General features: G+C 38.3%; 3 protein-coding genes across 5 annotated transcripts in view; all 3 read right to left on the bottom strand.

Moving 5' to 3' along the window:
- LOC138981417 (peptidyl-prolyl cis-trans isomerase slr1251-like) overlaps window positions 1-20,144 on the bottom strand; it is a 167,059-nt gene extending 146,915 nt beyond the window's left edge. Inside the window, exon 1 of the mRNA XM_070354335.1 lies at window positions 20,141-20,144. The gene's annotated coding sequence lies outside the window, so the exon portion shown is untranslated. The remainder of the gene's footprint in view (window positions 1-20,140) is intronic.
- LOC138981355 (tubulin-specific chaperone A-like) lies at window positions 2,256-9,390 on the bottom strand. Its single transcript, XM_070354247.1, has 4 exons — window positions 9,205-9,390; window positions 7,768-7,873; window positions 6,654-6,740; window positions 2,256-4,677 (listed from the first exon to the last, which is right to left on the bottom strand). The coding sequence occupies exons 1-4, from the start codon at window positions 9,267-9,269 to the stop codon at window positions 4,591-4,593; spliced, it is 345 nt and encodes a 114-aa protein (XP_070210348.1). The 5' UTR covers window positions 9,270-9,390; the 3' UTR covers window positions 2,256-4,590.
- On the bottom strand, window positions 9,983-26,984 carry LOC138981395 (zinc finger protein 474-like). Of its 3 annotated transcripts, none has more exons than XM_070354312.1 (5): window positions 26,678-26,977; window positions 24,300-25,665; window positions 22,826-22,982; window positions 21,543-21,747; window positions 9,983-15,943 (listed from the first exon to the last, which is right to left on the bottom strand). In XM_070354312.1, the coding sequence occupies exons 2-5, from the start codon at window positions 25,568-25,570 to the stop codon at window positions 15,789-15,791; spliced, it is 1,788 nt and encodes a 595-aa protein (XP_070210413.1). In that variant the 5' UTR covers window positions 25,571-25,665; window positions 26,678-26,977; the 3' UTR covers window positions 9,983-15,788. The 3 variants fall into 3 exon arrangements, with proteins under 3 accessions (XP_070210413.1, XP_070210427.1, XP_070210421.1); XM_070354320.1 differs by lacking the exon at window positions 9,983-15,943 and adding an exon at window positions 18,224-18,677 and having other exon boundaries at window positions 26,678-26,984; XM_070354326.1 differs by lacking the exon at window positions 21,543-21,747 and having other exon boundaries at window positions 26,678-26,984.
- Between the last annotated feature and the right edge of the window lie 822 nt (window positions 26,985-27,806).

The following is a 27,806-nucleotide window of genomic DNA, read 5'->3' as shown; positions in this document are numbered from 1 at the left end:
TAGACCAAGGAAGACGTAATTTGTATTACTGCCCGACTGCTGCCGGTTGAACATGATTTTTGTCCGGTGTAAAACAATACATCAACAAATAAACTGTAATGTGTTCATAATACCCATCAGCAACGAATACGTTTGAACTGTTCTGTAGAAAGGTCAGCCGGCGAGAGTCTGGAAATAACGTGGGAGAATGCCATTGGAGACGGAAAGCTACAGAAAGATAGACATTATAAGATATTTGATGGGACAGACCAGCTTTTTTGTCTGTCCGAGGGGGGGCATATCGTCTTTTGTTTCATATTTATTGACCAAGGCCGAAGGCCGCGGTCAATAAATATGAAACAAAAGTCGATATGCCCCCCGAGGACCGACAAAAAAGCTGGTCTGTCAACAAACCATCAAACATCGTTTTTGTCATCATTTTGGTAGTGAGAAAACAAGTGCACAATCAACCCAGGGAGCCATGCTTTGAAACACGGGTCCCGTGCTGATAACCACACGGGTCCCGGTTTGATAACCACTGGCAATCAAAGATGGCGTGTGAAAGCAACTTTCTGTGTTTTTGAGTTCATTAAATGAGTTGGGATGAATATGTCAGGTTTGAGGATGCACAGTTCTGTAGGTTCATCTCGGTATTCCACCCCCTCGGCTTTCTGTTGTAAATATTAAGCTGAGCACGGTGATCGAATGTGGAAGCTACGTTTGGTCAAAGGTCACAGAAGATTTGCGTCGTGCAGCGAAGGAAAGAATCGCGATCTTGTTTCCGACTCGGTACCTCTTTGTTTTTCATTAGACCTGTCATTCTGCTTGCTCGGCTTTGTTAGATGTTTGCATATCGTGTTGCTATTTTCTTTGCTTTTATTATTGTTTCTTACTTGTGCTTCGTTTATCGATACAACGTCTTGTGCACGGGTCAAAATGTGTGTGTCAGGTGTCGTTTTACTTGAACTTGACGTTCGTGTTTCTCCGAACGTCTGTGTATCGAAACACAGATACACGCACTCCATGACTTTGTAAGAAGACATAACATATCGGTAGGTTTCATTTGTTTGTGACGAATTTATTGAAGTAGTTTTGGGTTTTTTTTTTACTTTTGCCAGTTTGCAAGTTGGTTTTTGGAACTTTGCAAAGCAGTGTCTTGTCGTCTGTTTAGGTCTGGGGAAACGCCAATGAAAAGAGCAGAAGAATCCTCGAGCGTTTCTATTGGGTTTGCTTTTGATTATCCATGTAATAGGGCTTCCTGCAACTATGGTAACCGGGGATTTATTCCCCGGGGAACATGAGATTTATTTCCCAGGTGCTTGTGAATGAAAACTCGTGAAAATGATGATATATATATTCAAAAATAAAAACAAACACACGCACAAACACACACGCACTGACGCTCACACACACACACGAATACACAGATGTGCGCGCGCGGCGTACGAGCCCGCAAGGTCGCTGCTGTACTTAGCAAGAGACACTGGTTTTGGATGAAGACCATTAAGACCTTAGAATGTGCCCAAGATGGTGGTAGTATGTAGTAGCAATGACCAAACAAAATTTCATTGTTATAGTGTCTCTTGTTTGTCCACTTTAAAAGGCCGTTAGGTCGAGGTTCTTGTGAACGTGTTGTATTTTTTCTGAATTAAACATTCCCAAAATGTAACCTTGCTTGTTTTATGATTCTTGATTTGGAACGTTAGCAGTCTGTCTGTTTCGGATTTCATCTTGTGAGTGTGTGTGTGAGTGTGTACGTATGTGTGTGTGTGAGTGTGTACGTATGTGTGTGTGTGATTGTGTGTGTGAGTGTGTACGTATGTGTGTGTGTCACTGTGTGTGTGCTTGCTTGTGTGTGTAAGTGACATAGCCAGTGAACTCCTTTGTCCAATGTCGAAAGAAGGGTTTGCACCTACTGACTTCTCAAACGATCAATTACAATCGCTATTTGAATTGTTCTTGTATGATCCCTCTTTGAAGTTGAGACATTCTTTTCATACAGTATGTGAGCATGATTTTGAAACTGTTTGACTGCTACAGTTTAAAAAATAAAAAATAAAGTCTTTTTCACTTCTCAGGAGGATAAAAATCCTCTAATAGTGTACAAACTAGGATAAAATTCTTCCATGGTGTCTCTTGAATGTCTGTAAAATGGAGCGTGCACACACACACACACACACACACACACACACACACACACACGTCCACACACACATGTACACACACACATTTTAAAAAGAATCAATTTCTAAAACAAAATGCACCAACACACGTAATACAGATTATGGAATTATTTAATGTTTCTTTAGTGAAAAGTCATTCAAAGCATAAAAGCATAATCGCTTGCATTACAATATTCACTCGAATCAACACTGAAAAATGGAGTGGAAAATACAAACACATATCATGAGATGAGCATGCACGAAAACAACAAGTGTAAAATCACTTCAATGAATCAAAAACAATAACGACAAAACAAACACAAAATCAGCGATGAATAATGCACTTAACAAGCCTGACCATGGATTAATGTAATAATTGTAATCACGGGATGCATTAAAGGTACATGTACATTCATTCTCATGTATGTCGTCATGTTACCACAACAGCATCCTTCCACTTGGACACATGTCAAGAATAAACAGCGTGGATGCTTACTGTGTGAATTGATTTCTTGAATTTAAATTTTGTGACGCCTAAGTCAACCTGGTAAATTGATTTAACAGAAAATTCTTACACTGCATAACCAGAAGGCTGCTGCGCTTTCGACTTTTGGTATGTGACAATGAACATAATCGTTTATGCGGGAAGGACGGTACCCTTAACCTCCACTGTGCTTCCTCGGTCGTGGACGACCCAGAGTCTCACAAAAGTGTATGCTTCTCTGAAACAATTAGGATTTTTTTCATTAAGACTACAAGTATAACCCTCAAAGACCTTAGGCCCTTTTCATCAACAACTTTCTGAAGGATTATTTTCGTAAACAAATAAACAATGATGTAATTTGATCTGGGCAGTCTGGATGATGTGGGTTGTGGGCGACCCATATAGAATTAAAGAACGATTGTACAATGTTTATTCCTATTTGGATGGTGTGGGTTGTGCATGACCCATATTCGGCACAGAGGCGGTAAAGATCCCTATTCGGATGGCGTGGGTGGTGTACGACTCATGCTTTTTACATTGAATCCTTCTTTTAAAGAATGGGTTGTACACGACCAACATCAGCCGGACTGTGTAGTCCAAAGTGTGATCCGGTGAAGGTTAAAGGCTGACATAGTCCTATTTAATTAGTTTAATTACTTCCAGGGCTTTTCCCATCGTTGCGGGGATGTATAAATTAAGCTTCCTGCAAAGTTTTAGGTTTGAAGTCCTTACCAATTACGAGAAATAATTAATTCTTTATTGCATTGTTTAGCAACAGTTCTCCAGGACTTGGGCTATTTTTAGATGGCGTTTGAGACTGTTCTGTTTACATTCGACACTATCAACACCACTTTGCAATACTGAAATAATTTTTTCTGTGTTCGAAAGCTACAGCCAATCGTTATTATATCCCCTTAGGTACAGTTTTATAACATTATTGGCACATGTAAACAATATGAATTAATTAATGAACGCTACGAGTATGGCAGCCTTTAATTATATACAGCAGGCAGTGTTTTGTTCTTCAACTGGTATTTAGCTATCCCTCTTACCCTCTACCCCAAGCTGAAGGACTTGCATAAACAACAGGAAAACAAAACAAAAGCAAACCAAAGCAGCTTGTGATCAGCAGAGATAATTCTTGTGTTTACACAGTGCAAATAATCAGGAATGGGTCAAACAAGATTTTCCAAAGAGACATATGTGCATTCTTTCTCCGTTTACTTGATATTCTTCCCAAGGCTAATCGTCACACACTGACTAAGTTACTTTCTTGATTTTAAACTGACCAGTCAGCATTATGAGGAAAAGCATGTGACCAGGACATAACTGTTCTTTTGCTATGCACTGTGCTGTGATTAAATTTCTTCCGGGAAAAGACCTCCCCTTTTTGAAATGTCAGTGCAACATCATGGACCCTATTAAAGATACCTTCCTTCCCATGTTAACTACCACACACCTGTCAGGGCATGTCCATGGAATAAAGATATCCTCATTCTATTTGGAAACCCAAAAACTTGCCCCTTCCTGACAAGTGACATTATTTAGAAAAATCTATTTTGCAATTTGACACTGGTGTCAAGTTACAAAATTAATTCAGAAAGTACAGAAAGGAGTAAAGAGTAGACTGTTGGTATACCTACAACTGGAAGAATATTCTTACTCAAGGTAAAAACCTGGGCGGATCTAGTTTTTTTCTACCAGATGTCTTCCACACGAAGGAAGGTACAACTATTTTTAATTACATTCTCTTCTGTACCCCGTTATGCTTATAGTTAAACCAACAATGTTTGTTTCATCACAGCACCAGTCTTTAGGCACAACAGTTTACAAACAATCCTCACTTTCTGATTGTGCAGTTTGTCTTTCAAGCAAGCATTCAATGCTTCTGCTAATACCCCAAGCTCCATGAAGGAAAATGCATACATGCTTGAACCCCAAGTGAGCAGATAAATGAACAGAGGCTCAGGCCTCCACCAGTGGTTTTGCAGCGTCTAAAGCAACCTTGGCAGCTTTATATTCTTCTGTCTCAGCCAATTCGCTTTCTCCTTCCTGCCCAAGAAAACAGATGAAAATATGAGTTTAGCAACATACACTAGCTGTAGTTTACACACATTTTCTGTCCTCAGGCAATTTCCCAAACTCTGGATAAAGTTACAGCTCCCTATGATGCACAACTCCTTCTAACCAAATGTCTTAACTTTCACTTCATACTACTTGGGTGCAAGGTAGCTTGATTGGTAGAGCACTGCAGACTTGTGATCCCAGGGTCACAGGCAAGAATCCAGACAGGGGTGGACACAGGTAACCTGCATGTCACCCTGCTGCAGAGACTGTAGAGTACACAGAGACGTGATATGGAGTGCTAAGCCAGAAGCCTTGTGCCATGGCCATGGCACACAACACACCTTGGTCATTCTTCCAGACATGATTTCATAAATCATAAAGAGTTTTTTGAAGCTGTTTTAGCGGGTAATAATACAAAAAATGCGGTACATTCCCTTCAAACTTTCAAGACTTTGTGTTGGCATATGTCGTAAGATACACACAGAATCTTAAGTCATTTGAGACATTAGTTATGCAGTGTTATTGAGACATCCCACAAAGAGTGACACCTACACTGTTCAGTATATGCCATAGCGTCATTCATGTAAGACAAGATGGGTGAACACAACCAATGTTTGGGATACAAATTTGAATGTTATTTCCAATTATACGTAAAAATCAGTTCTGTTTTAGCTGTTTTGATTTTTTTGTCAATTTTAAATTTAATGCTGGAACCTTGCTTTTGTCAATTTGATTTTTGGGTGTATTAAACTGTTATCTGTTTGACTGTACAGACACTACCTCATGTAAAATCAATCCATTTGCTGAATATGGTATGTGAATGAATTGCCTTTCCCGTCTTATAACTGGTTGAACAATAATTTGAATAACACAGCCTCATCACAAAGATCATCCTGAACTCAGGTCAAAAATGAGTTACTTCCCTTTGGGTCTTATTCTATCCCTGACAGGATGCCTTGGTTTTCTTTCTCTGGGTAAGAAATCGATTTTTTTTATATATTTAGATCTTTTCGTAATGTGTTAGGCCAAAACAAAAAAAAAAGAGTCTGTTTACGGTAACATAGGCAAAAAAATAGGGTCGGTAGGTCGGGATATTTTTTTTCTTTCAAAAAACCATATTTTTAAGTTATTTTGCCAAAAAACAAAGACTTTTTTGTTTTTTTAATCCCCCCCCCCCCCCCCCCCCCCAATGCCAAAAAAAAGTGTACGGTCACGGGAAAAAATAGGGTCGGTCGGGATACCGTAAACAGACTATTTTTTTGTGTTGCCTTATATAAGCAGATTCGCGATAGTCGATAATGATTTTTCATGGTGTTGTGTAATTTTTAAATTACAAAGGAATTGATATGTAAGACAGTTTCAAGCGAGCTATCTTTAAACAACTCTAAAGTGTCACGTGATAATCAACTTTGGCTTCCCTGCGCGCCGGAGCAGACGATTTTTTCTGTAACCAGTTGAGAGTGATGCAACCATATATGTATCACGGTCTCCTTCCGACAGCAGTCTCAAAATTTGGACTTGTTTTGACCTTAGAACGATGTCTTTATCATAACTGTGAAGAACAGGAGATCACTGTCGAAGTCGGCCAATCTGCAATCATTTTCGTCTCGCGAACACTGATCTCAAATTTAGATCGGTGCTCGCGAAAAACATATGGGAGATAACTCTGTATTCTTGTTTTGATAGATTCGTGCAATAATTCAGCATGCTGTCAGAGAGAAACTGGCAATAGGCGTGGACCGATGATTATCAGAATGCACAAAGATATGCACTGAAATGCATCTGACTAATTTGATGTTATTTTCTTAATGACAGGTAGCATAGAAATAGGCAATTGTAAGGCTCCCCCCTCTGTCTCTCTCTCTCTCACACGCATGCACACACACACTCACTCACCTCCGTCACACACACACACACACACAAGTACATGTATATATACGCTGTGAAGTCAGCACACTTACCACCAGCCTACTAAGTTCCTCATATGCACTTCTCAAACGCTTTAAAGTGTCTGGTCCCATCATCTTGGATTCCTGCAATACCTCTTGCTGCAAAGGAAAAAGAGAACAGGCTTTAGGCTTAGCTAATGCTTGCTAAACTGCTTTTTGACAATTACAATCTTATTATGTAAATACAACTTTCACAAAAAGAAGGAAAGAAACAGACCATGCACCCCTCAATAATGACCATGCACCTGCCCATAAGGCCTAAAAAAAAAATAGGTGTGGTTATGGTAACCCGACCTACCCTATTTTTAGGGGCCGACCCTATAACTTTTTATTACATTTGTCAAAACAAAAACAAAAAAAACGAGTGCAGAAAACGCAATGAAAGCGACAGCGCTCGAGTCGCACACTTATTTCCCTGTCAAGTAGGTTTAATTTGTACACATTAGAAAAAAAAGTTTTAAAAAAAAAAGTGATTGCCTACCTTCCTACCCTATTTATTTTGGCTATGTTACCTTAACCACACCTTTTTTTTTGTGGGGGGGCCTAACTACCATCACAGCGATTCTGGACAATCTTTTTTTCCCTGCATAATCTACCTATCTGTAGCCACCCCCTGTCTATAATGACCACTTTTGTTTGGTCCTTTGGATGGTCATTACAAACAGGTTTGACAGGAACATAAATGATGTTAATACATAATGTAATGTACATGTAGCATTATGTATAGTAAAAGTTAGCTCAGTCAGAAACCTAATACCTGACATGATTACATATATGATAATTATACCAAAACATGTCTTATCATTTGTTTCCATCTGAACCTAAAAATTTGATCATGTCCAATACAATACACACAGCAGGTGCATCACGTTTTTTCTTCTGTTTTCTGTCTTTCCCCTTAAAAAAGCAAACTTAATTAGCAGAGAGTTTACCTTTGGCTTTTTATGCAAGTATAACTTTATTGTAATACAAGTTTATAACTAATAAGCCAAAATTCTTAATACACAAATAACCTGCAATAGACAATTGCAAGCATGAACCACATCTTGCATTACTAAGAATGGTAATTAAGTGCCTGTCCGTGAGGTAAACAACTGCATGATTTCACACCCTTCGTCAATTTTACCTGTTTTCTCAGAACATAAGCATCTGTGCCATCAGTCTGCATTTTTTCAATCTTGGCTTCAATCTGTAGAGCCTCCTTTTCATACATATCCTTTTCCTTGGTTATTCTGAAACAATTAAAGAAAGTTATACAAAATGACAATGTATTGTACTTGTTATGCCTTAGAATGACTACTAAAACAAAAGCTTGTGTTTGAACCTGTAGTTATAACACTGGCAATGATAACATGAAAAGCACACTGTTGATTCAGGAACTTGATAAATGTCTGGGAGTCGGTGCCTGAAAAAAATAAAAGAATGGTCCAACTCCAAGGGAAGTAATGCAATTCAATCACTGCAATTAACTGCATGCGCTGGCTTGTTCTTGTAAAATATGGAAAAACATAATTTGAGGTACAATTTAAAGGCACTGAGGCAGTGATGGCGCTAATATTTTATCAAACTGGTACACAAACTTTTATGATGAAAACTATCCAGAAAAAAAGTTGGCTGGTCATAATTGGAACCATGCAGTACAAAGGTTTTGTTGTTTTACCAGCGAAAAAAATGGTAGTTCTAAAAATCAAACGGTAGGTTATACCGGCAGCCAATTATTTTCCGGTATTTTCTCATTTCAACCGGTAAAATACCGGTTAACGCCAATACTGACAGGGTTATAAGTATAATTGGACATCATAATAATTAGATTGAAAGTGGCAGAGTTTGCATTTAGGACTACGTTTACAGTGATGCAACTTCTGAGGTTTAACTGATAAACTGATGACCGAGTTTAAGTGCAGGAGAAACGGCGGAAACAACAACAACAAAACTCCTTTAATTGAAGTTGAACACTAATTCTGACAATTTTAATGCCAGTTTCTAGAATATGTTGTTCGTCCTGTTTGTAATGTTTCATTGGGGCCCCGTTGCTGCACTATGTAGCACTGGATGGTAGGCTAGCCCCACGGACCAGGGCCTGAAACTAGGCTCTATATATAGGGCGAATCCGGAAAAGCAGTTGTTTAAATTTTAATTGCCTACCAACCCACACCTCTTTTTATTTGTCATAGGTAAAATAACACTATCCCCTTTATCTTTCACTCTGGGGACCTTAGGCTCACCAACCAATGAGGTCAGTTGCCATGTAATGATGTATAGAGATTACTTCAGTAAATTGAAAAAGGAGAATACAATTACATGCCCAAAAAATGAAAACAAATCTGACAGTGTCAATGTCATCCACAGAATAACATGTCCAATGCGTCTCTCTCTCTCTCGATCTCTCTCTGCATGGTGGTCGTTCATTAGTCAAACCAAACGACAACAACATATATTTTTTTAGATCGTAGGTCTAATCATCTTGTTTACTCGAGATACGTGTGTCAATGTGAGTCATCTCTCTTGTTTCGTTTAATCAGAAAAGAAGTTTGTGTTGAAACAGACACATATCCACACTTACCTCTTGACAACCCCAGTTTGAATCTTGATCTTCTTAATGCGTGGGTCAGGCTGTGTGCATGCCATCTTGAATGTGCTAGGTTGATGTTACCGGTCGAGAATGGAGTCAGTCCTTGCTGAAAAGCTCTGTGATGTTGAGAGGCAACGTGAGTAAACTGAAACGGCGGAAGCTCGCTTAGCGCATGTGTGATTTACGTGGTAACGTCCCTTGACGGCGTTGCTGGAGACGCTAAAAATGTGGACAGGAGTTTCCGCGATCTGTGTTCATAGTTTTAAGATAAAATTCTCGCTTTCATTTTTGAGTTTGAGTTGCTACGTCTATTTTTGTGTAAATTCATGTCTTCACGAACGATTTTATTTGACTCAAAAAATCAATATCAAATTAATTGTATAGTCAAATAACATTCTTCATTTGACGTCAACTGTATGTTTGTTGTTGTTCCTTGCTGGGGAGGCTTTATTTCACACGTGTACACACACACAAATACAGCAACACACATGCCCACTGACAGACAGAGAGAGAGAGAGAGAGAGAGAGAGAGAGAGAGAGAGAGAGAGAGAGAGAGAGAGAGAGAGAGAGAGAGAGAGAGAGAGAGAACAAGAACAATTCTTTATTTAACGAGGGTAATAGAGTAAGCAGTGATCTGCGAGAGAGAGAGAGAGAGAGAGAGAGAGAGAGAGAGAGAGAGAGAGAGAGAGAGAGAGAGAGAGAGAGATTTGTTGTAAATCATGCTATCACACCCACACACACGCATGCATATATGCACACACACACACACTTGATCCCAAGTTCCTTTTATTTCATTTCTATGTCTTCAATACTAAAGAATTTAATTTACAACAGTTTATAGGTAGCAATCAGATCTGTATCATCCTTCAAACAGCAGATCATTGGCTTTCCAAAGGTATGAATTAACAAATCATGATTTTAGAACTTTACGTTTGATTTTTGACATTGGTGGTGTTTTTTTTATCAAATAGATCAGTTATATCCTTTTTTCTACAGTAACTATCACCAGAAAATTCTGTAAAAAATCACCTCTGTAAGAACCTGTGGTATAATTATTAATTTCAGTAAAACAACAGTAAATTAATTGGAGTAATTGCTCTTCTTTCAATGATTGAGTTAGGAAACAGCTCAGGTGATTTGTTTTTTTAATCCACCAGGTGATTGCTTTTGCATAAAAACTACGAAGAAGACTGTGCAAGTTTGTTTGCGTGCCTATATGAGTAAAAGAAAAAGAGAATAGTTCATTCACCATTTTAAGCAGTACCAGCATAAATCCAATATCATGAAATTTCTAACTTAATCTAAAAAAAAAAAGGCATTGACCAAAGCAATCAGTGTATATCAACAATAAACTTATATACATTGTATATGTACATCAAATACAATAGAGGGAGAAAGGCCACAATTTCATCAATTGTGAAACACTCAAAAAAATGTATAGGTTTTAGTTATCATAATCACAGCCATTTGCAAAAAGACAGATACAAACAGATTATCAACTACAAAAATAAAAGTGTACACAACAGGTACATTTTTTAATTTTTTAAATGATATGTTTATTTTGAGTTCCTCTAGCCTAAAAGTAACAAGAAGAGCAAACGCTCGATCGAGTCACTTTCGCAGTTCTGAATATTATATGAGGCATCAGATGGACAGGAAGAAATTGCTATTCACAACACAATACAGATGTAAATAATTTGATGTAAAGAATAATCCTATAAAGTTTGAATCAAATCCGATGAATAGTTTCAGAGATATGATATTTCAATTTTTTTCCTTCAAGACATACCTGTGACCTTGAAAAAGGTCAAAGGTCACCAAAGCAGACGTCAAAGTGTAGAGGTCACTGGGAGTCACGTTCACATAAAATTTGAGCCCGGTCACTTTTATAGTTTCCGAGAAAAGCCCAACGTTAAGTTGTGTGTTGCCGAACAGAAAAGGCTAGTTATCTCCCTTGTTTTTCTGATAACGTTCGTAAAAGGCTACAGATGTAAATACTTTGATGTAAAGAATAATCCTACAAAGTTTCAATCACATCCGATGAACTTTGTCAAAGATATAAAATGTCTAATTTTTCCTTTGACGCTGACCTGTGACCTTGAAAAAGGTCAAAGGTCAACGAAACCATCGTTAAAGTGTAGAGGTCATTGGAGGTCACGACTAAACAAAATATGAGCCGGATCGCTTTGATAGTTTCCGAGAAAAGTCCAACGTTAAGGTGGTGTCTACGGACGGCCGGCCGGACGGACAGACTAACACTGACCGATTACATAGAGTCACTTTTTCTCAAGTGACTCAAAAACATGTCAGATTGGTCTGTCTGTTTATATTTCTTATACCACTTTCATCAATGCGATAATCAGAAGTTTTCGGTTGGGCTTCTTCTATCATCACTTCTCTACATAATGACAAAACGGTGTATTCAAATGTAAGCGAACTAGAATAGCACAGAAAAAAAGCATAACTATTAATTCAAATCAGAATCAATGAATAAAATTGGCAAATGAGAAACACAAGTGCAATATTTTATCAAATTAATTTTAGAGTCGTTAAATAAAATTCGGAAATCAAAATATAATATACATACAGCAATAATCAAAACTAATTTTCTAAAAACAAATACCTCGTTGCAGTTGAAAATCATATACATCTAAGTGGTTATTAAAACAAAACAAACAAGAAGGGCAAAGCCCATACGACTCACATGCTTTACACATTTTTCCTACCAAAATACATGTGACCTTGACCCAAGGTCATCCAAGGTCATGCAACACAAAGCTGTTAATTCAAGACATAGGAAGTACAATGGTGCTTATTGGCTCTTTCTACCATGAGATATGGTCACTTTTAGTGGTTCACTACCTTATTTTGGTCACATTTCATAAGGGTCAAAGTGACCTTGACCTTGATCATATGTGACCAAATGTGTCTCATGATGAAAGCATAACATGTGCCCCACATAATTTTTAAGTTTGAAACAGTTATCTTCCATAGTTCAGGGTCAAGGTCACTTCAAAATATGTATACAATCCAACTTTGATGAGCTCCTGTGACCTTGACCTTGAAGCAAGGTAAACCAAACTGGTATCAAAAGATGGGGCTTACTTTGCCCTATATATCATATATAGGTGAGGTATTGAATCTCAAAAACTTCAGAGAAAATGGGAAAAATGTGAAAAATAGCTGTTTTTTAGGCAACATTTATGGCCCCTGCGACCTTGACCTTGAAGCAAGGTCAAGATGCTATGTATGTTTTTTGGGGCCTTGTCATCATACACCATCTTGCCAAATTTGGTACTGATAGACTGAATAGTGTCCAAGAAATATCCAACGTTAAAGTTTTCCGGACGTCCGGACGGACGGACGGACGACTCGGGTGAGTACATAGACTCACTTTTGCTTCGCATGTGAGTCAAAAACCTGAAGTAAAAAAAAAAGGAACTTTACATTTTATTTCTGTACAAAACATCCTGACTACACCTAACAGAATTCAACAATATTTGAGGAAAAGTAAGATCTTGTAAAAAAAAAGCAATGACCAAAACGATCTGATCAAAATTCAGTAAAATGAGGAATGTATTATCTGAGACAGACACCACCTGTGTCAATTGCGTATACTCAATATGACACTGTACCGGGTACGAAGTTGGGAGGTCACAAAATAATGTAAGAAATAAGTAAAAGTAACACGTGACTTTTTATCACACACGTGGAAAACGCAGAAAACAAATTGTAGCATTAAAACCAAGAGTAAAAGCACCCAGAATGTTCTTTACATATAGACCCTCACAACAGAAACACCAAATAAAAGCATTAAGCAAGTTTGTACATAATATGTAGTTTACATTTGAATACATACTGCACAATTATCAGAGAAGTTATTAATTTCAAGGTATGAAAAGTAATGCCACTGGGTTAGGCTGGCCAGATATCATATCCACATACTGGTAAAATGACCATTCTCCCTCCATATATGCAACACAATAATTGGCTAAATTGCATGTAAAAGTGTTTTGTACACAGATTCATTATCTACATCGTTTGTGGGGCGACTAATAACTGAATACAGGGCCTATGTAACATATTTTGAGAGCATTATAATCTTGACCACAAACAAATATGAAAGTCTTCAGATTTTCTGTTCAAGATTTGTGTGTATAATATCAATTGTTCCTGCATCTGTAATGACTTTGTGAAGAATTGTTCACAAATCCATTTTGTCACAGACATAAAATCAGTTTTGTATGTTTTGTATTGCATGTTTATTAACCTGTTTTTTTGTGGTTGCAATTTTGTTTGCTTGTTTGTTTGTTTGCTTGATTATTCATCCTTATTTTTAGCCCTCTTTGACTCTATAAGGCTAAAAACAAAACAAAAATAATTTTACACCAAATTGAATGTACACATGTTTGGCTCTGAGGATCATACAGAATAAGTGAAATCTGTATAAAGACAGCAAGTTAATTAGTGAAATAGAAAATTGCAACAATATGAGCAACTTGTTTGCTATGATCGAATGCATCTATTTAAAAAAAATACAGTGCACTGTAAATTCTGAGGCACTGCATGACTATTAGAATCATATGTTACAGGACACAGAAAGATAAAAGCATCAGCAAATAAACAGTATCACAGACAGCTTCAACAAAGTAGTAGAATGCGCAAAAAGTGCAAAACAATTCAATGTTCATGAACGGCAATATGTAGTTTGGCAAAATAAGTTAAATCTTTTCTTCAATGTCCTGTGAGCAATAAGCTGCTTAAAAATCAAAAGGTATTACAGCAAAATAATGCATATTTCATTAGTGGGCCATACAAGACTTTCGCTTAATGATTACAGGCCAGATATGAGGGAACTTTCACATGTGACCACAGAGAAGGAAGGTTGCTCACACAAAAAATAACCACTACAACATTAATTGTCAACATGCAACAAATTTGTGTAAACCAGTGATATTTCCTCTTTAAAAGTTCAAAAAAACTTAGCATTGTAGATACTGGTAACAAACATTGGATTTGTAGGGACGGAATAGGTGTAAAAGAAGAAAAAAGAATATTTTATATCTTTTACAGCATGATATTTAGAATCCAGATAATAAAAACTTCTGGGCTCATAATTTAAAGTCCAGAACAGAAATTTTCCTGCTTGGAAATGGTTGGCAACAAGATAATAATGAATCACACTTTACACAAAATGAAACGAAGTTTTTCAAATGCCGTGATTTAGTTTTGTGCATGAGTGCTTTTTACATTCAGTCAAGTTTTGACTAATGTTTTAACGTAGAGGGGGGAATCGAGACGAGGGTTGTGGTGTATGTGTGTGTCTGTGTGTGTGTGTAGAGCGATTCAGAGAAAACTACTGGACCGATCTTCCTGAAACTTGACATGAGAGATCCTGAGTATGATACCTCCAGACTTTCATTTTTTTGATAAATGTCTTTGATGACGTCATATCCGGCTTTTTGTGAAAGTTGAGGCGGCACTGTCACGCTCTCATTTTTCAACCAAATTGGTTACAATTTTGGTCAAGTAATATTCGACGAAGCCCGGACTTTGGTATTGGATTTCAGCTTGGAGGCTTAAAATCTAATTAATGAGTTTGCTCATTAAAGTTGTCATTAAAATCGATTTTTCGCAAACAGATTTAAAATTGATTGCATCGTATTTTTCATCACATTCTGAATCTAAAAATATATACATATGTCATGTTTACTCTTAAAATGTGATCACAATTAACGAAAATAGATTAATTAGTCTTACGATTAAAATTTAAGAAATCGACCCAAAAATGATTTCATCTTATTCTTTATCATTTCCTGATTCCAAAAACATATAGATATGATAGGTTGTATTCAAAACAAGCTCAGAAATTTAACAAGAATACAGAAAAGCGCGCTTTCCTGCTTAGCACAATACGCTACCGCGCTAATCTGGCGTGTCAATATCACTACGTTTTGCACGTGGAAGGTGAGCGATTTCCTTCACGCGGGGATTGACGAAGCTGTACCGTCTTGGTGAAAAAATACAGTGCGTTCAGTTTCATTCCGTGAGTTCGACAGCTTGACTAAATGTAGTAATTTCGCCTTACGTACGCGACTTGTTTTCTTTTCTTACATTTATTTCTACTTTATTGTCCATTCACTTCTGTTAATATTAAGACAGGAAAACATATCAGAAGAACTGTTAGAAATCATTTTAAAGACTTTTTCTCTGCAGTTCCTGATTTTTGTATCCTTTTCTGTTTTGCCTTAATGTTTTGCTTTTTCAATCCTTCACAGAAAAAGATTTTTTTTCTCAAATCTGTGTAAAATGTCTTGACAAATAATGAGCGTTAAAAACACTCGTTAATGAGTCTGTATTAATAAGCACACAAAAATCACAATACATGTACAGATTATTTTCATCGACAAGTCAACATCCCAAGCTTCTGCTCTTTTGGCTTCAAGATTTAGACCATTAGGAATTAACTCGCCGAAAAATGTTATCCAACTTGTTGGTTCTGAGCGCTGTTATGGTTTTATCACGAAAACTATCACAAAAACAATTCAACATTTGGAAATCAACTCCTCATGCAGTTATTCTTTTGGCTTTTTCGGGCGGCAACTTCGTTGGTGCACAATCAGACGATCCGGGAGGAAGGTACGTCCACAGATATCGCAGGGGCACAAGTTCGCCTGGGCGCTTTGATAGGCTGCCTCATTCATGGCGTCTACATCATATGCCCCCTTACCTGGACAAAAAGAAAGATTCAATCAGTCATGATTAAATGCCAGTACTCTTAAAACCTGCCCACATGTCCTCCATACATCAGTGTTCACTTATTCTACCAGAGATACATGTAAAGAAGTTTGCAATCAAAGGGCATATTTTTTAACTGAGTTAAAGCGCATGTGTTTACCTATGCAAATAAATGCTTTATGTTGACAAGAAAAGCTAGAAGCCAAAATTTTAGGAGGTATAAACCATCCAGTTCGTGACTGGACATTAATGACTTCTACATTTCTGATGAAGTAAAACTGACAATCTATTATCTAAGCCATGTAAAATAAGCCCAAAACACTTACATGTTTTACGTTTATAGGTCATTAAATGCTCCCCAAAATGTGTTTGTAAACCTGTGAAAGTATTCATTCTTTCACATTTTACAAAGTACTTTTGGTCACCATGATTTGTCAGAACGAAATGTCTATCTAGTGTAAGGGAAAGAACTGTGCTTGTTCTTGACAAATGGAATATCCTGATTACTTCCCTTTAATTATCAGGAATGTTGTCTTAGTAAATTTAGAAAGGAATTAGTGACAAAAGATTATTAATGTTATTTGTTTATTTTAATGAGTTTTTAGACTTTGCTGTTTTAATTTTAAGTAGTCAGTTATATTTATTATTTAAAGCACTTTTTGGTTTCATAAGTACTTTTTCATTGGCAACTGCTAATTAATTCTACTTCCTCTTGAAGTTCCAGACATTTTCATCAAGAGCCAGATTTTCATGCTCGTGATTTTCCAAATGATTATTTCTAACTCAGGGGTAACGTTTGTTTTTTTTATTGATCGTTGATAAAAAAGAACCATTTGGATTTTTCATTGAGTTTGTTAATCTGTTTTGAACTCTGCTTGTGTAGTTTTAGATTTTGGTTTGAAGAAACATTTTTGCATTTTGGAAGTAAACCGAAGATATTTTTTCATTTAGTAATTTTACATATAATAAAATTTGGAACACCAAACATACTTTTGTGTTGCATTGTGTGAATCGTGAAAATAGTTAAACGTAAAAGGTTACCTCACCCATAGACCTATATTAATATAGGTCCCTGCCTCACCCATCCCCTCGGAATAATTTGCTGACACATTTACTAAAAGTCTTAGCAGGTTTACAGTTTCTTGAAAAATGTGTATCACTGTGAATTTCTACTGACAGTCACTGTGAGCTAAGTTAGTGATATTGAAATCATAGGGATGCGAAACTTCAACACTCCATACAATAAACACGTACTGTACATGCATCCTCCTGATAGAGACAAGTATATATGATCCATACCTTGTAACACAATGAATTTTTTGTGATTTCTCTCGTTAGGAGGTATATATATATAGACTGTACCATTATAGTTTTAAACAAAACACCAGCTGATGTCCCTCCTAATGTGATAAAATTGTTTACCAAACTCTCATCAACCTTCCCATAATTACCTGCAATGCCCCCTTCACCTTCACCATTCTCCTTTTCAACTAACAGTAATGCTTGTGTGTAAAACTGTTATTATACACATGCAGTTCTGAAGAAAAAGGAAATCTGAAGAAGGTGACCTGATAGTTATCCCACAGGAGCAGATTGCATCCTATTGGGATAGGATTCAAGGGCGGCCCATCCAGGATCTTAAGAAAGGGGGGGGGGGGGGCACACCAAAAACCTTTTTGCACAAACTTGAAGGCGCGAAGCGCCTGAATTGAGGGTGCAAAGCGCCCTAATTGAGGGCGCGAAGCGCCTGAACATGTGAGGGGGGTCCGGGGGCATGCCACCCCCCCCCCCCCCCGGAATTATTTTGTTCAAGGAAGAAAAATGCTGCAATCTAGAGGGCCACCTCAGCTCAGAAACTGTCATTTAATCATCTGGCCAAATTTCCATTTTTAACTTTAAGCCTTATGTTTTTTCTTTTTCTCCCCCCCCCCCCCCCCCTAAATCCGCCACTGGGATTTGGGTGGGAGAGGGGCAGGCAAAAACCACTAATACAAGATAGTCTGCAAATTTCAAAGACAAACTGCATGTGTATCATTCAAAAGCTGCATGCTGGAGGCATTTGACTATAATATACACCATGAAACATCAGTTAGAAATGGGGAAAAACAAAGGTGACAGAAGGCTAGATCACATAAAAGAGAAAATAGGAGAGTTGAGGGGGGTGGGAGTGGACTAAGATTATGGCACAGACAGACCAAAAGACAGACTCATGCATAAAGCGTATTTTTGAATGGTGTATAAAAGGTTCTAGCCTACGAAAGCATAAAAAATACACAGTGATATCAAGACAAAGTATTCATATATAAATGCATTGCTATGTGTAAACAATGCCAAATAATCAAACTCAACTCATCAAAGGTTTGTTTAAGGAAAGTTAACTAAATAACATTCACATCGGAGTCATGCAGTTATTCGCTGCGATCATACATGGTTTTAATTAACTGGTCAAAGACGTGTTTCGATCCTGGCTGTTTTTGTACCCAAAACACAACTCGATTGATCTTTCATAATGTACGCTTACAAATACCAACAGAGTTATTTAGGGAAAACGTCTATTGATATAAACACAATATATAAAAAAAATTCAAAAGCTTCAAGATGAAACTCTTAACATTGTAACATAATTATGCACATGCTCGTCACCCACAATGTTTGAAGAAAACGAAACAGAAAGATGACCAACAACGTGATTAAACCTGTAACAGAGGTATCCTTTTCATTTGATTCTGAAAATCACCAAACAAAATTAAGTTCCTTTCTTATTTATCTTTACAATTAAAACAGCTGGAAACCAAGTAAGTTAAATCACACTTTGAAAAGCTCATAATCTACCCTGAGAGCAAACACTCACACACACACACACACACACACACACACACACACACACACACACACACACACACACACACACACGTCACACACACACAATCAAACACTCAGGCAAAGATGTACACACAAAAGCAAGAGATCAGAAATGTCTAAATTACTGTACATGTATGAGCAAAAAAGCTTTCCAAAACGAGTACACACACATGTATACCAGCTGTAATTGTTAATTTCGTGTGTGTTTATTTGGACCTTATAGTTATACTCAGTTAGGTTTATTTCAGAAGAAAATTACCACAGCACATGATCTTTTCAGCACGTACATGCTTGATTATAATGATATCTTAATTTATACTTTATAATGCTCCCTTCTTATTCAATTTACCATTACAAAAGACAGGTTAAGCTCATATTTCAACACAACTTCTTTATTATCCTCATTTAAACATTGACAGATACAAATGAAAAATCTGTCCTCAAAGGAGCCATAAAAAACATACAGCAAACCGCAAAATAAAATAAAATCGCATTGATAGAGCTAAGATGCCTCCACAGAACTCCTTCTACTTTATGTTGTATATATGCATCATAACTATAAGGCATAATTTATTATGAGTTATTTCTAATATGCTGACTGTTAGCAAATGATAACAGACATGTCGAGAAAAAAGATATCAAGCATGAGCCTTTTAGGCGAATGCTGATATCGTTTGTGAGACATGTCTGTTATCAATTGCTAACAGTCAGCATATTAGAAATAACGGTTTTATTACCGTTTAATTCGACCAAAAGAAATTTTGAAGCGACCACGCGAATTAGACAGAACAGCCGCAATGGGAACTGGAGCGCTCCTACCTCATTATGCCTGTCAGTCAAAGAATTCTCGTGACCTGGGTCAGCCAATCAGAGTAACACACCTGACGTGATGAATATTCACAGGTCAAATGTGTTTGACACACAACAAACCATGTTGAACATGGGCTTCGGTTGCTTCGCTTTTTCTTGTTGAACAGAGAGCGACAGATTGAGAACCGACTCCAGACGGATGAAAAATGACGTAAAGATACATTTGACGTAAAGCGAGTGACCCAATTTCCCTTGATTTTTCCGAACTTTGATAATTTAGATTTCAAGTGAGTGAGTCGGCATTGCACACTTAGAGGATGGGCGGTGCCTCGCTGTTCCGTAAAGCACCCACCGACAAAACTCGCTTTTCAGTATTTTTTTTTAGATAAAGAAAGTATTATCTGACAGCATTTGAAGTGTCATTCTTTAGAATAAATCACGCTGATATTGCTGATTTAAATTTTTACTTTGTCTTGTTCATTTTTAGCTTGATAAACAAAAAGGGTCCCTGCCTGAACGTTATAACATTTAGAGGGTCACCTAGAATCCGTCCTGATTGGTCAAAAAGCCATATGGGGCACTGAATTGGTAATAAAGTTCAATATTGCAATACAGTGGAACCCCCCCTTTAAGACCCCCCAGTTTAAGACTCCCTCGTTTTTAAGACCTTGTTTTCTCTTACATTCTGTTCATAACCTCTTCAAAATTATACCCCCATTTTAAGTCGATCCCTCCTTTTTAAGATTTAATTTTCTCAGATTTTTGGAGGTCTTAAAAGGGGGGTTCCACTGTAAAAGTGAAGATTGATGTATATACTTGCTGGCATATATAACAGAAAGACTAATCAACCACTATATAAGCAGTATATAAAATGTACATGCATGCATTAAGTATTAGTCATATTCTAGCTACAACTACAATAAACACTACAATACCATTACCCTAACTCTCACCCTAACCCTAACCATACAATACATCAGTATACTTTAATCTGACTTTACATTTCTTTCTTTATTTGGTGTTTAACGTCGTTTTCAACCACGAAGGTTATATCGCGACGGGGAAAGGGGGGAGATGAATAGAGCCACTTGTCAATTGTTTCTTGTTCACAAAAGCACTAATCAAAAATTTGCTCCAGGGGCTTGCAACGTAGTACAATGTATTACCTTACTGGGAGAATGCAAGTTTCCAGTACAAAGGACTTAACATTTCTTACATACTGCTTGACTAAAATCTTTACAAAAATTGACTATATTCTATACAAGAAACACTTAACAAGGGTAAAAAGAGAAACAGAATCCGTTAGTCGCCTCTTACGACATGCTGGGGAGCATCGGGTAAATTCTTCCCCCTAACCCGCGGGGGGTATCTGACTTTACAGCACCAAAGTGTCTGCAAATAACTCATCATACATTATTGTATGCAATGCTTTGTATGCAATAATCATTCCAATTCTAGCTGCAACTACAATAATAAGCAGTGCTATATATATTATTCATTACTCAGTGACTCTACAGCACCTCAGAGTGGGAAGGAAAACTCATTAAAACATGAAGTCATTATTGTAGACACGCATATATACATTAAATAGGTCAGATTCTAGCCGCAACTACGGGAAGCATCATTAAACGTGTCTCACAGGTATAGTTAGTGTTAGTCTGACTCGATGTACAGCAAGCCAGTGAAGGAAAGAAAACTCATTATGAGTATCAATTAAGTCATTATTGTATACTGTAATTTGCATTAATGAGTCTGTTCTAGCCGCAACTACAAGAAGCATTCGTGTCTTACAGGTATAAAGTTTGACTCTACAGCAACCCAGTGAAGGAAGGAAAACTCATCATTACAGTTAAATTAATTCATTAACTAAACTGTCATCACAGCATCTTGACATGCAACCAGGATCCACGATCTCTCACCTCCGACAGGTCTGATCACAGGTTTGATCGGTTCTGGACGTCGCATGTTCCGAGGGAGTTGATTGTTCTCGTTGTGCCATTTCTTCAGGCACTGGGGTTCGTGTATGGAGATGGACTTGGTGCCAAACTCCCGCCCGCATATATAGCAGATGATGGTTGGAGGGCGGCGAATGGGCTTGCTTGCCGGGGGCGATGAATCTTGGGGCTGATTGCAGATTACACATCTCTCTTTTTTTTCTCTCTCTTTGTCTCAACCTTATAATTGCCCTTTTTTTCTTTCTCTAACTACTCGATCATTTGTAATGTGCACTTTTGATCTCTACCCCAGCTACCCCCTCAACATGAGTCACTGATCTAAAGACAGGTCTTTTGTTCTCCTGTTACATTAGTTAATTGCTCAGAATTAATTGTACCCAGTTGGTTAAACATTCCAAGAGAGTATAAATCGTAACTACAAGTGTATATGTAACCTCACTTTTGTTTTTAAGGGCAAGTTCTGACAGTACTAAACATCAAAAGCAAACATACATGTATTCTGTCCATTAATTGACAGTGCACTCTGACAACATGCATTGTTTGTATCAAGATCACCCATGTCATTTCAACATTTGTGCAGGGGGAAAAAAAGTCACGTGGACTCCACTAACATCTTCAATATTTAAAGTAATTAAACACATCAACAAATACTAAAACTTGCTTGAGTATAATTCGGCTACTGTGAGACACTGACACATTTATGTAAATTAATCCAATTTCTGAGGCCCACAACATTCAGAGAATCAGGAAGATAGTGATTAAGAAACAAAAGAATGTTAAATGAAAATGGTAGCTAGTGCATTCACATTCTGCACACAAATCTAGGCACGGTCATGATTCAAGCTTCAAACTCTACCCTAGATCTCAAAAATTGGGGGCCCGGTAGCTCAGTTGGTAGAGCACTGGACTTGTGATCGAAAGGTCCCAGGTTCGAATTCGGGCCGGGACGGACACGGGTCAACTTTATGTGCAGACCCAGAGACGGAAGCCATGTCCCACCCCTGTGTCATCACAATGGCATGTAAAAGACCTTGGTCATTCTGCCATAATTAAGTGCAGGTGGCTGAATACACCTAAACACGCAGACACCTGGGTAGCGCGACTCCGTTGCTGCTAGCTTTCCACTGGGAGGAAGCGACCCGAATTTCCCAGCGATGGGACAATAAAGTAATGAAAATGAAAAAAAACAAAAAAACACCATTTGATGTAGGAGGGATTGCAAGCAAAACAAATTAAACCCGTTTTACCTGGCTAGAGCCACCACCACCACCACTGGTGCCAGGCTTGGGTCTGCAGGCTCGCTGGTGCACCGCCAGACGGTCAGGCTGAAAGGTGCGGCCACAGTTGGGACAGGGGACCAGCGCTCCCTGGGCCGACTCCCATGCCGCCTCGTTCATCTGCTCCCTGTAAATACAACAATCTTTCTTGTCAGTCATAATTGTAAGGACAGTGATACCTGCGATAACAGGCCCCTATATAGCTCTGACGAAAAGACACTATATGATCACATGAAAGGACACCTTCTGTTGTCCCTTAATTTGTCTCTTATTTTTACCAAAATCTATCTGTCATGATGAGGCTGCTGGCTGCATGCAATGTAAGGACACGTACTTTGGGCTGGTCCGAATGGAGCTTTTCTCACCACTGTAAAAGGTTCTGTGTGTTTCAATGATTTCAGAGTATGTATTTACTTATTACCTGGCTCACTCTCTGCTGAAAACAATTAAGCTCCTGGGAACAAAACATGTTCTCTTGACAGATATTTGCAAGAAATAAGTTTCCAGCTTCTTAATTTCAAACCAACACAGAAGATTTGTTTGCTCAATCTCTGCGGATTAGAAAGAGCAGCTATAGTGTTCCTTGTTCAGTAGGCCCCTTCATGCTGAAAAAAGACAAGGGGAGGCATATATTATAGAAGGGGGAGATAAAAATTAGAGAGCTTACCTAGCTGTTACTGACAATTTTCCTGCAGTTCTTGCTAAAAGGAATTTCCACTTTCACTTAAAAATAAACATCCAGAAAAAAATGATGTCATAAAAATTATGATGATGTCATTAGCTGTCGTATGATGTCATAATATAGAAGTCTGATGTTATGTCATATGTTCTTGATGTCATTCTAATTCTTTATTCCTTTCTGTGGTTGAGGAAAAACACAGCTGAAGAAAATACTGCTGTAAGCATCTACACTGGAAAAAGATCAGAAAAGGAAATAACTGTGAGTATATGATGATCAAACCTATGATCGGTATACTCCGGTATACTCCCGAGAGTTTAATACTCTGTATGTGTATCAATACTGACTCATCTCTGGAAGTAGAACAAGTAAAACTAAAAGCCAGTCTGAGTTTCTGCTCTGTCGATCTTTTTAGAAAGGAAGAAGGAAATCTGCCACAGCCAAAACAGCTGAACAAATTCCGACTCACTTTAGAAATTTAAACCATCAAGCAAACCATGATTACAGGGGATACACACACAAAACCAACAACCAAAACTTTTGACAAAATCCTTTTTTCCAAAAAAAGCGGAAAACCAAATCTTTCACATATCTTCTTTCAATTTATCCTAAAGAAAACCAACACCCCAGGGAAAAAGCAGAGTGATTTCTGGGTTTGTTTGCTTGTACATGTATATTGTCACAAGGCTCATTACGGTAATTAAAAGACAAAATAATAGTAGGCATGTGAGGCAACATAATAAATTTATGCTGCATGAAACTTACCTGGTAACGCCTACACCTCCCAACCCCTGCGGCTTCTTTGGCACAGGTCTGCGTTGTTCCTTGGGCTGCTTGTTGTTCTGGACCTTCCACTTCTCTAGGCACTGAGGCTCGTGGATGGGCAGCGACTTGGTGCCAAACTCTCGTCCGCAGATGTAGCAGACCACCGTGCGTGGGCCGGGCGGCGGCTTAGGTTTGCCGCCCGGGCTGGTATTGCTTCCACTGCCACCTAGGCCCCCACCGCCACCACCACCACCAAAGCCGCCTCCCCCACCGCCATTCATGGTGGGACTGTTGACAGGCTTGGAAGGCCCTCCTACTCTTCCTCCCCCTGAGGCGCCTGGTTTAGGTTTACATGCACGCAGATGGACTTGCAGCCTGTCAGGATTGAAGGTACGGCCGCAGTTGGGACAAGGGACCATGTTAGCTTGCGCTGCCTGCCATGCCGCTTCATTCATGGCGTTTACATCATATTTCCCTCCAGACATCACCACCTCCGGCTTTTTAGGCAGAGGGCGCCGCTGTTCTCGGGGAAGCTTGGCGTTTTCGATCTTCCACTTCTCCAGGCACTGAGGCTCATGGATGTCAATAGACTTGCTTCCAAACTGACGCCCACAGATGTAGCACAGCACGAAGCGGGCACCCTTTGGTGCTTCCTTAGCAGGTGGGCCTTTCTGCTCGGGGGCAGTGAAAGTTCCTTCTCTTGGTAAGTTGGAGCTTCTCAAACCTCTCCCTGTACTGTTGTTGTGGGTGCTACCAGCCATCCTCATAGTGGCATTGCCAGGGCCTCTTTTAGACAGAACAGCAGGGCGGTTTGAGTTTCCTGCCAGGTCAGGACTGGTCTTCTTGTCCAGGACCTTGGGTTGCTGAAGAACTGCAGTCACAGGTCTGTTTGCAGCACCTGGGTCATTTTCCTTTGAGTTGTTTTCACCCTTCTTAAGCGGGGTCAGCACCTTCCCCGGCTTGCAGCTTCTCTGGTGAACTGGCAGTCTCTCAGGCTGGAATGTCCTGCCACAGTTCTTGCACTCAGCTAAATTTGCCTGGGCAGCTTGCCAGGCCATTTCGTTGAAACGATGCGTATCATTTTTACCCCCTGTCAAAGATGGAAGAAGGTCAGGTTTGGATGGCGGTGGCCTTCGCTGACTCTTGGGCAATTTGTCATTCTCTGCATGCCATTTTTTCATGCACTGGGGTTCATGGATGGAGACGGATTTGCTTCCAAACTCACGTCCACAGATGTAGCAAACAACCGTAGTGGGGCGCCTGGTGGCCATAGGCACTCAGCTACAAGCACTTATTTAAAGCGCTGGTATTCCTCGGCCATTATAGTTTGTTCATGAGCATTGTGAATAACCAGGGATGTGCTGTTCTGAAACAGATAGATAGAGTATTTCTGTGAACAGATGTTACATCAAATAAAATCATTTAGAGCAATAAGACGAAAAGGTGCATAATGTATCTTGTTTGTCATAATACTGATTACCTTAAAGATGCATGGTTCACCAAACCTGGGTATTGCACAGTTTAAAGATTACGTATTGAAGTTCTGTCTCAGAAAATTTAGGCAAGGAGTTGATACATCATACATGGCAAGAAGCTATTTCACTGCACTGATCATGCCTGTTCATTATGCACACATAGATTTAATTCTTACGCATAGCTATTTAGATTTGTTCTTACTTAGGTCATATTATATCTGAAGGTGTGCGCTTGCTGTTTTAATTTTACATCCAATTTAAAGAATGTGTAAGTACATTTCGTGCACATATATATTTCAAAAATAAATACTGTCATGAGCGTACGGAGAGAGAGAGAGAAAGAAAGAGAGAGAGAGAGAGAGAGGGAGAGAGAGAGAGAGAGAGAGAGAGAGAGAGAGAGAGAGAGAGAGAGAGAGAGAGAGAGAGAGAGAGAGAGAGAGAGAGAGAGAGAGAGAGAGAGAGAGACAATGGCAATTCTTTACTTAATGAGGGTAATATATATATATATATAGTAAGCAGTGATCTGCTTTTTTACATCTGGCACTCGCCCTAAAGAGGGAATAGCCTAAAATGCATGCTAAAGAAAAAAAAGTAAAGAAAACAACTGCTACATGTATGTTTATAGATAAACCGAAGTAAGAACACATTATACATAATTTTACATACAATACACACAGAGATCAAGATCGAGAGAGGGAGAGACAGACAGTCCGACAGACAGTCAGACAGACAGACAGACAGAGTCTTGCAGAAATACTGATTTAATATCGTTTAAAAACATAATCCAAGAGCAGTGCTCTTAAAAATGTATATATATATAATATAAAATTATCTTCAATTCCTTGAATACAGCATTTTACACTCTTTTTTCACATTCAGGTCCAATAATTTATGAGGTATTACCTGTTAATGATGCGATCACTGACGTGGCATGTGCTATTTAATCTGTAACTGGAACGCCTGACCCGTCTGTAAATATTTACATCTGTAGCTTTTAACAACGTCCCTTGACGACCAGGTGCGCAATATCCGCCATCTTTCAACAAACACTGAATTCCAAGGGAGGTTTTATTGTGAAAAATACACCCAACTTGAATATCACAAACTGACCAGACTGTGCAAAAACAATGTTGTAAACTTGTTAAAAATCAAATTAAATCATTGATTGAGAAAATCTTACTTTCCGCGAAATGTTTTCCCTTAAACTAACTTTGTGTAGTCAAAGTTAACAGAGGAAGCATACAAAAATAATGAGACAAAGGGAGACATCAGAAACAAAATACGATTATCTTCAGACTTTCACACGTTAAAAACAAAGAAATGATAATAAAAAAATAAATGATTAATATTTTCATTATCAACTTTGAACTATGCGAGTTTATATAGTTTATCTTGTATTTCTGCTTTATAATCCGTTTTAGTAGCTGCAAGGGGTCTGACTAAATACTACGCGACCGCACGCGGCCTTGCACTACCTTGCCCTACCAAACTAAAGCATGTTCATGTACTATTTTATATATATATATATATAGTATATATATATATATATATATATATATATATATATATATATAGTATTTTCACAACATTATCTGACTTAAAACTCGGTACAAAGTATGATAATGTTGTGAAGATTCTAGATATTTATATAAAAATATTACATGAACATTCTTTATTTTGAGGTTGAGCCTGCGTTCAGGCTTAGATCAATGCGAACATGGTCGGACGCTGAACCACGATGCTTTCACTTTCGCTCGATAGCTCGTCGCAAAATACATCATAACTCCCTTATTTTTTATTTCTGTGACTTGAAACTTGGTATAAACAAACACTGTACAAAAGGTCCCATTGTAGTTTCTTTGGTATAAAGTCAGATAATGTTGTGAAGATACTATATATATATAAAAAATAGTACGTGTACCGTAAACTACCTTGTATACGCCCAGTATCGAGTACTAGAACGCCCACCCCCTGACTTTGGGCGCGGCTGTGCATTGCGCATACTACCTAGTAAACGCCCACATTTTTTGAT

The sequence above is a fragment of the Littorina saxatilis genome, linkage group LG1 (assembly GCF_037325665.1).
Source record: "Littorina saxatilis isolate snail1 linkage group LG1, US_GU_Lsax_2.0, whole genome shotgun sequence".
Taxonomy (NCBI): Eukaryota; Metazoa; Mollusca; class Gastropoda; order Littorinimorpha; family Littorinidae; genus Littorina; species Littorina saxatilis.
This window is presented reverse-complemented; position numbering and strand designations above follow the sequence as displayed.

What these genes read in the sequence shown, in the direction of transcription:
- LOC138981395 (XM_070354312.1), bottom strand. Translation starts at nt 25,570, where the DNA reads ATGGCCACCAGGCGCCCCACTACGGTTGTTTGCTACATCTGTGGACGT. An exon ending in GTGGTGGTGGCTCTAGCCAG is followed by an intron (nt 21,748 to 22,825) that starts GTAAAACGGGTT and finishes ATCTGCAATCAG; the next exon opens with CCCCAAGATTCATCGCCCCC. An exon ending in TGTGATCAGACCTGTCGGAG is followed by an intron (nt 15,944 to 21,542) that starts GTGAGAGATCGT and finishes CTTTTTGTCCAG; the next exon opens with GTAAGGGGGCATATGATGTA.
- LOC138981355 (XM_070354247.1), bottom strand. Translation starts at nt 9,269, where the DNA reads ATGGCATGCACACAGCCTGACCCACGCATTAAGAAGATCAAGATTCAA. An exon ending in CAAACTGGGGTTGTCAAGAG is followed by an intron (nt 7,874 to 9,204) that starts GTAAGTGTGGAT and finishes TAATTGTTTCAG; the next exon opens with AATAACCAAGGAAAAGGATA. An exon ending in CTTATGTTCTGAGAAAACAG is followed by an intron (nt 6,741 to 7,767) that starts GTAAAATTGACG and finishes TTTCCTTTGCAG; the next exon opens with CAAGAGGTATTGCAGGAATC.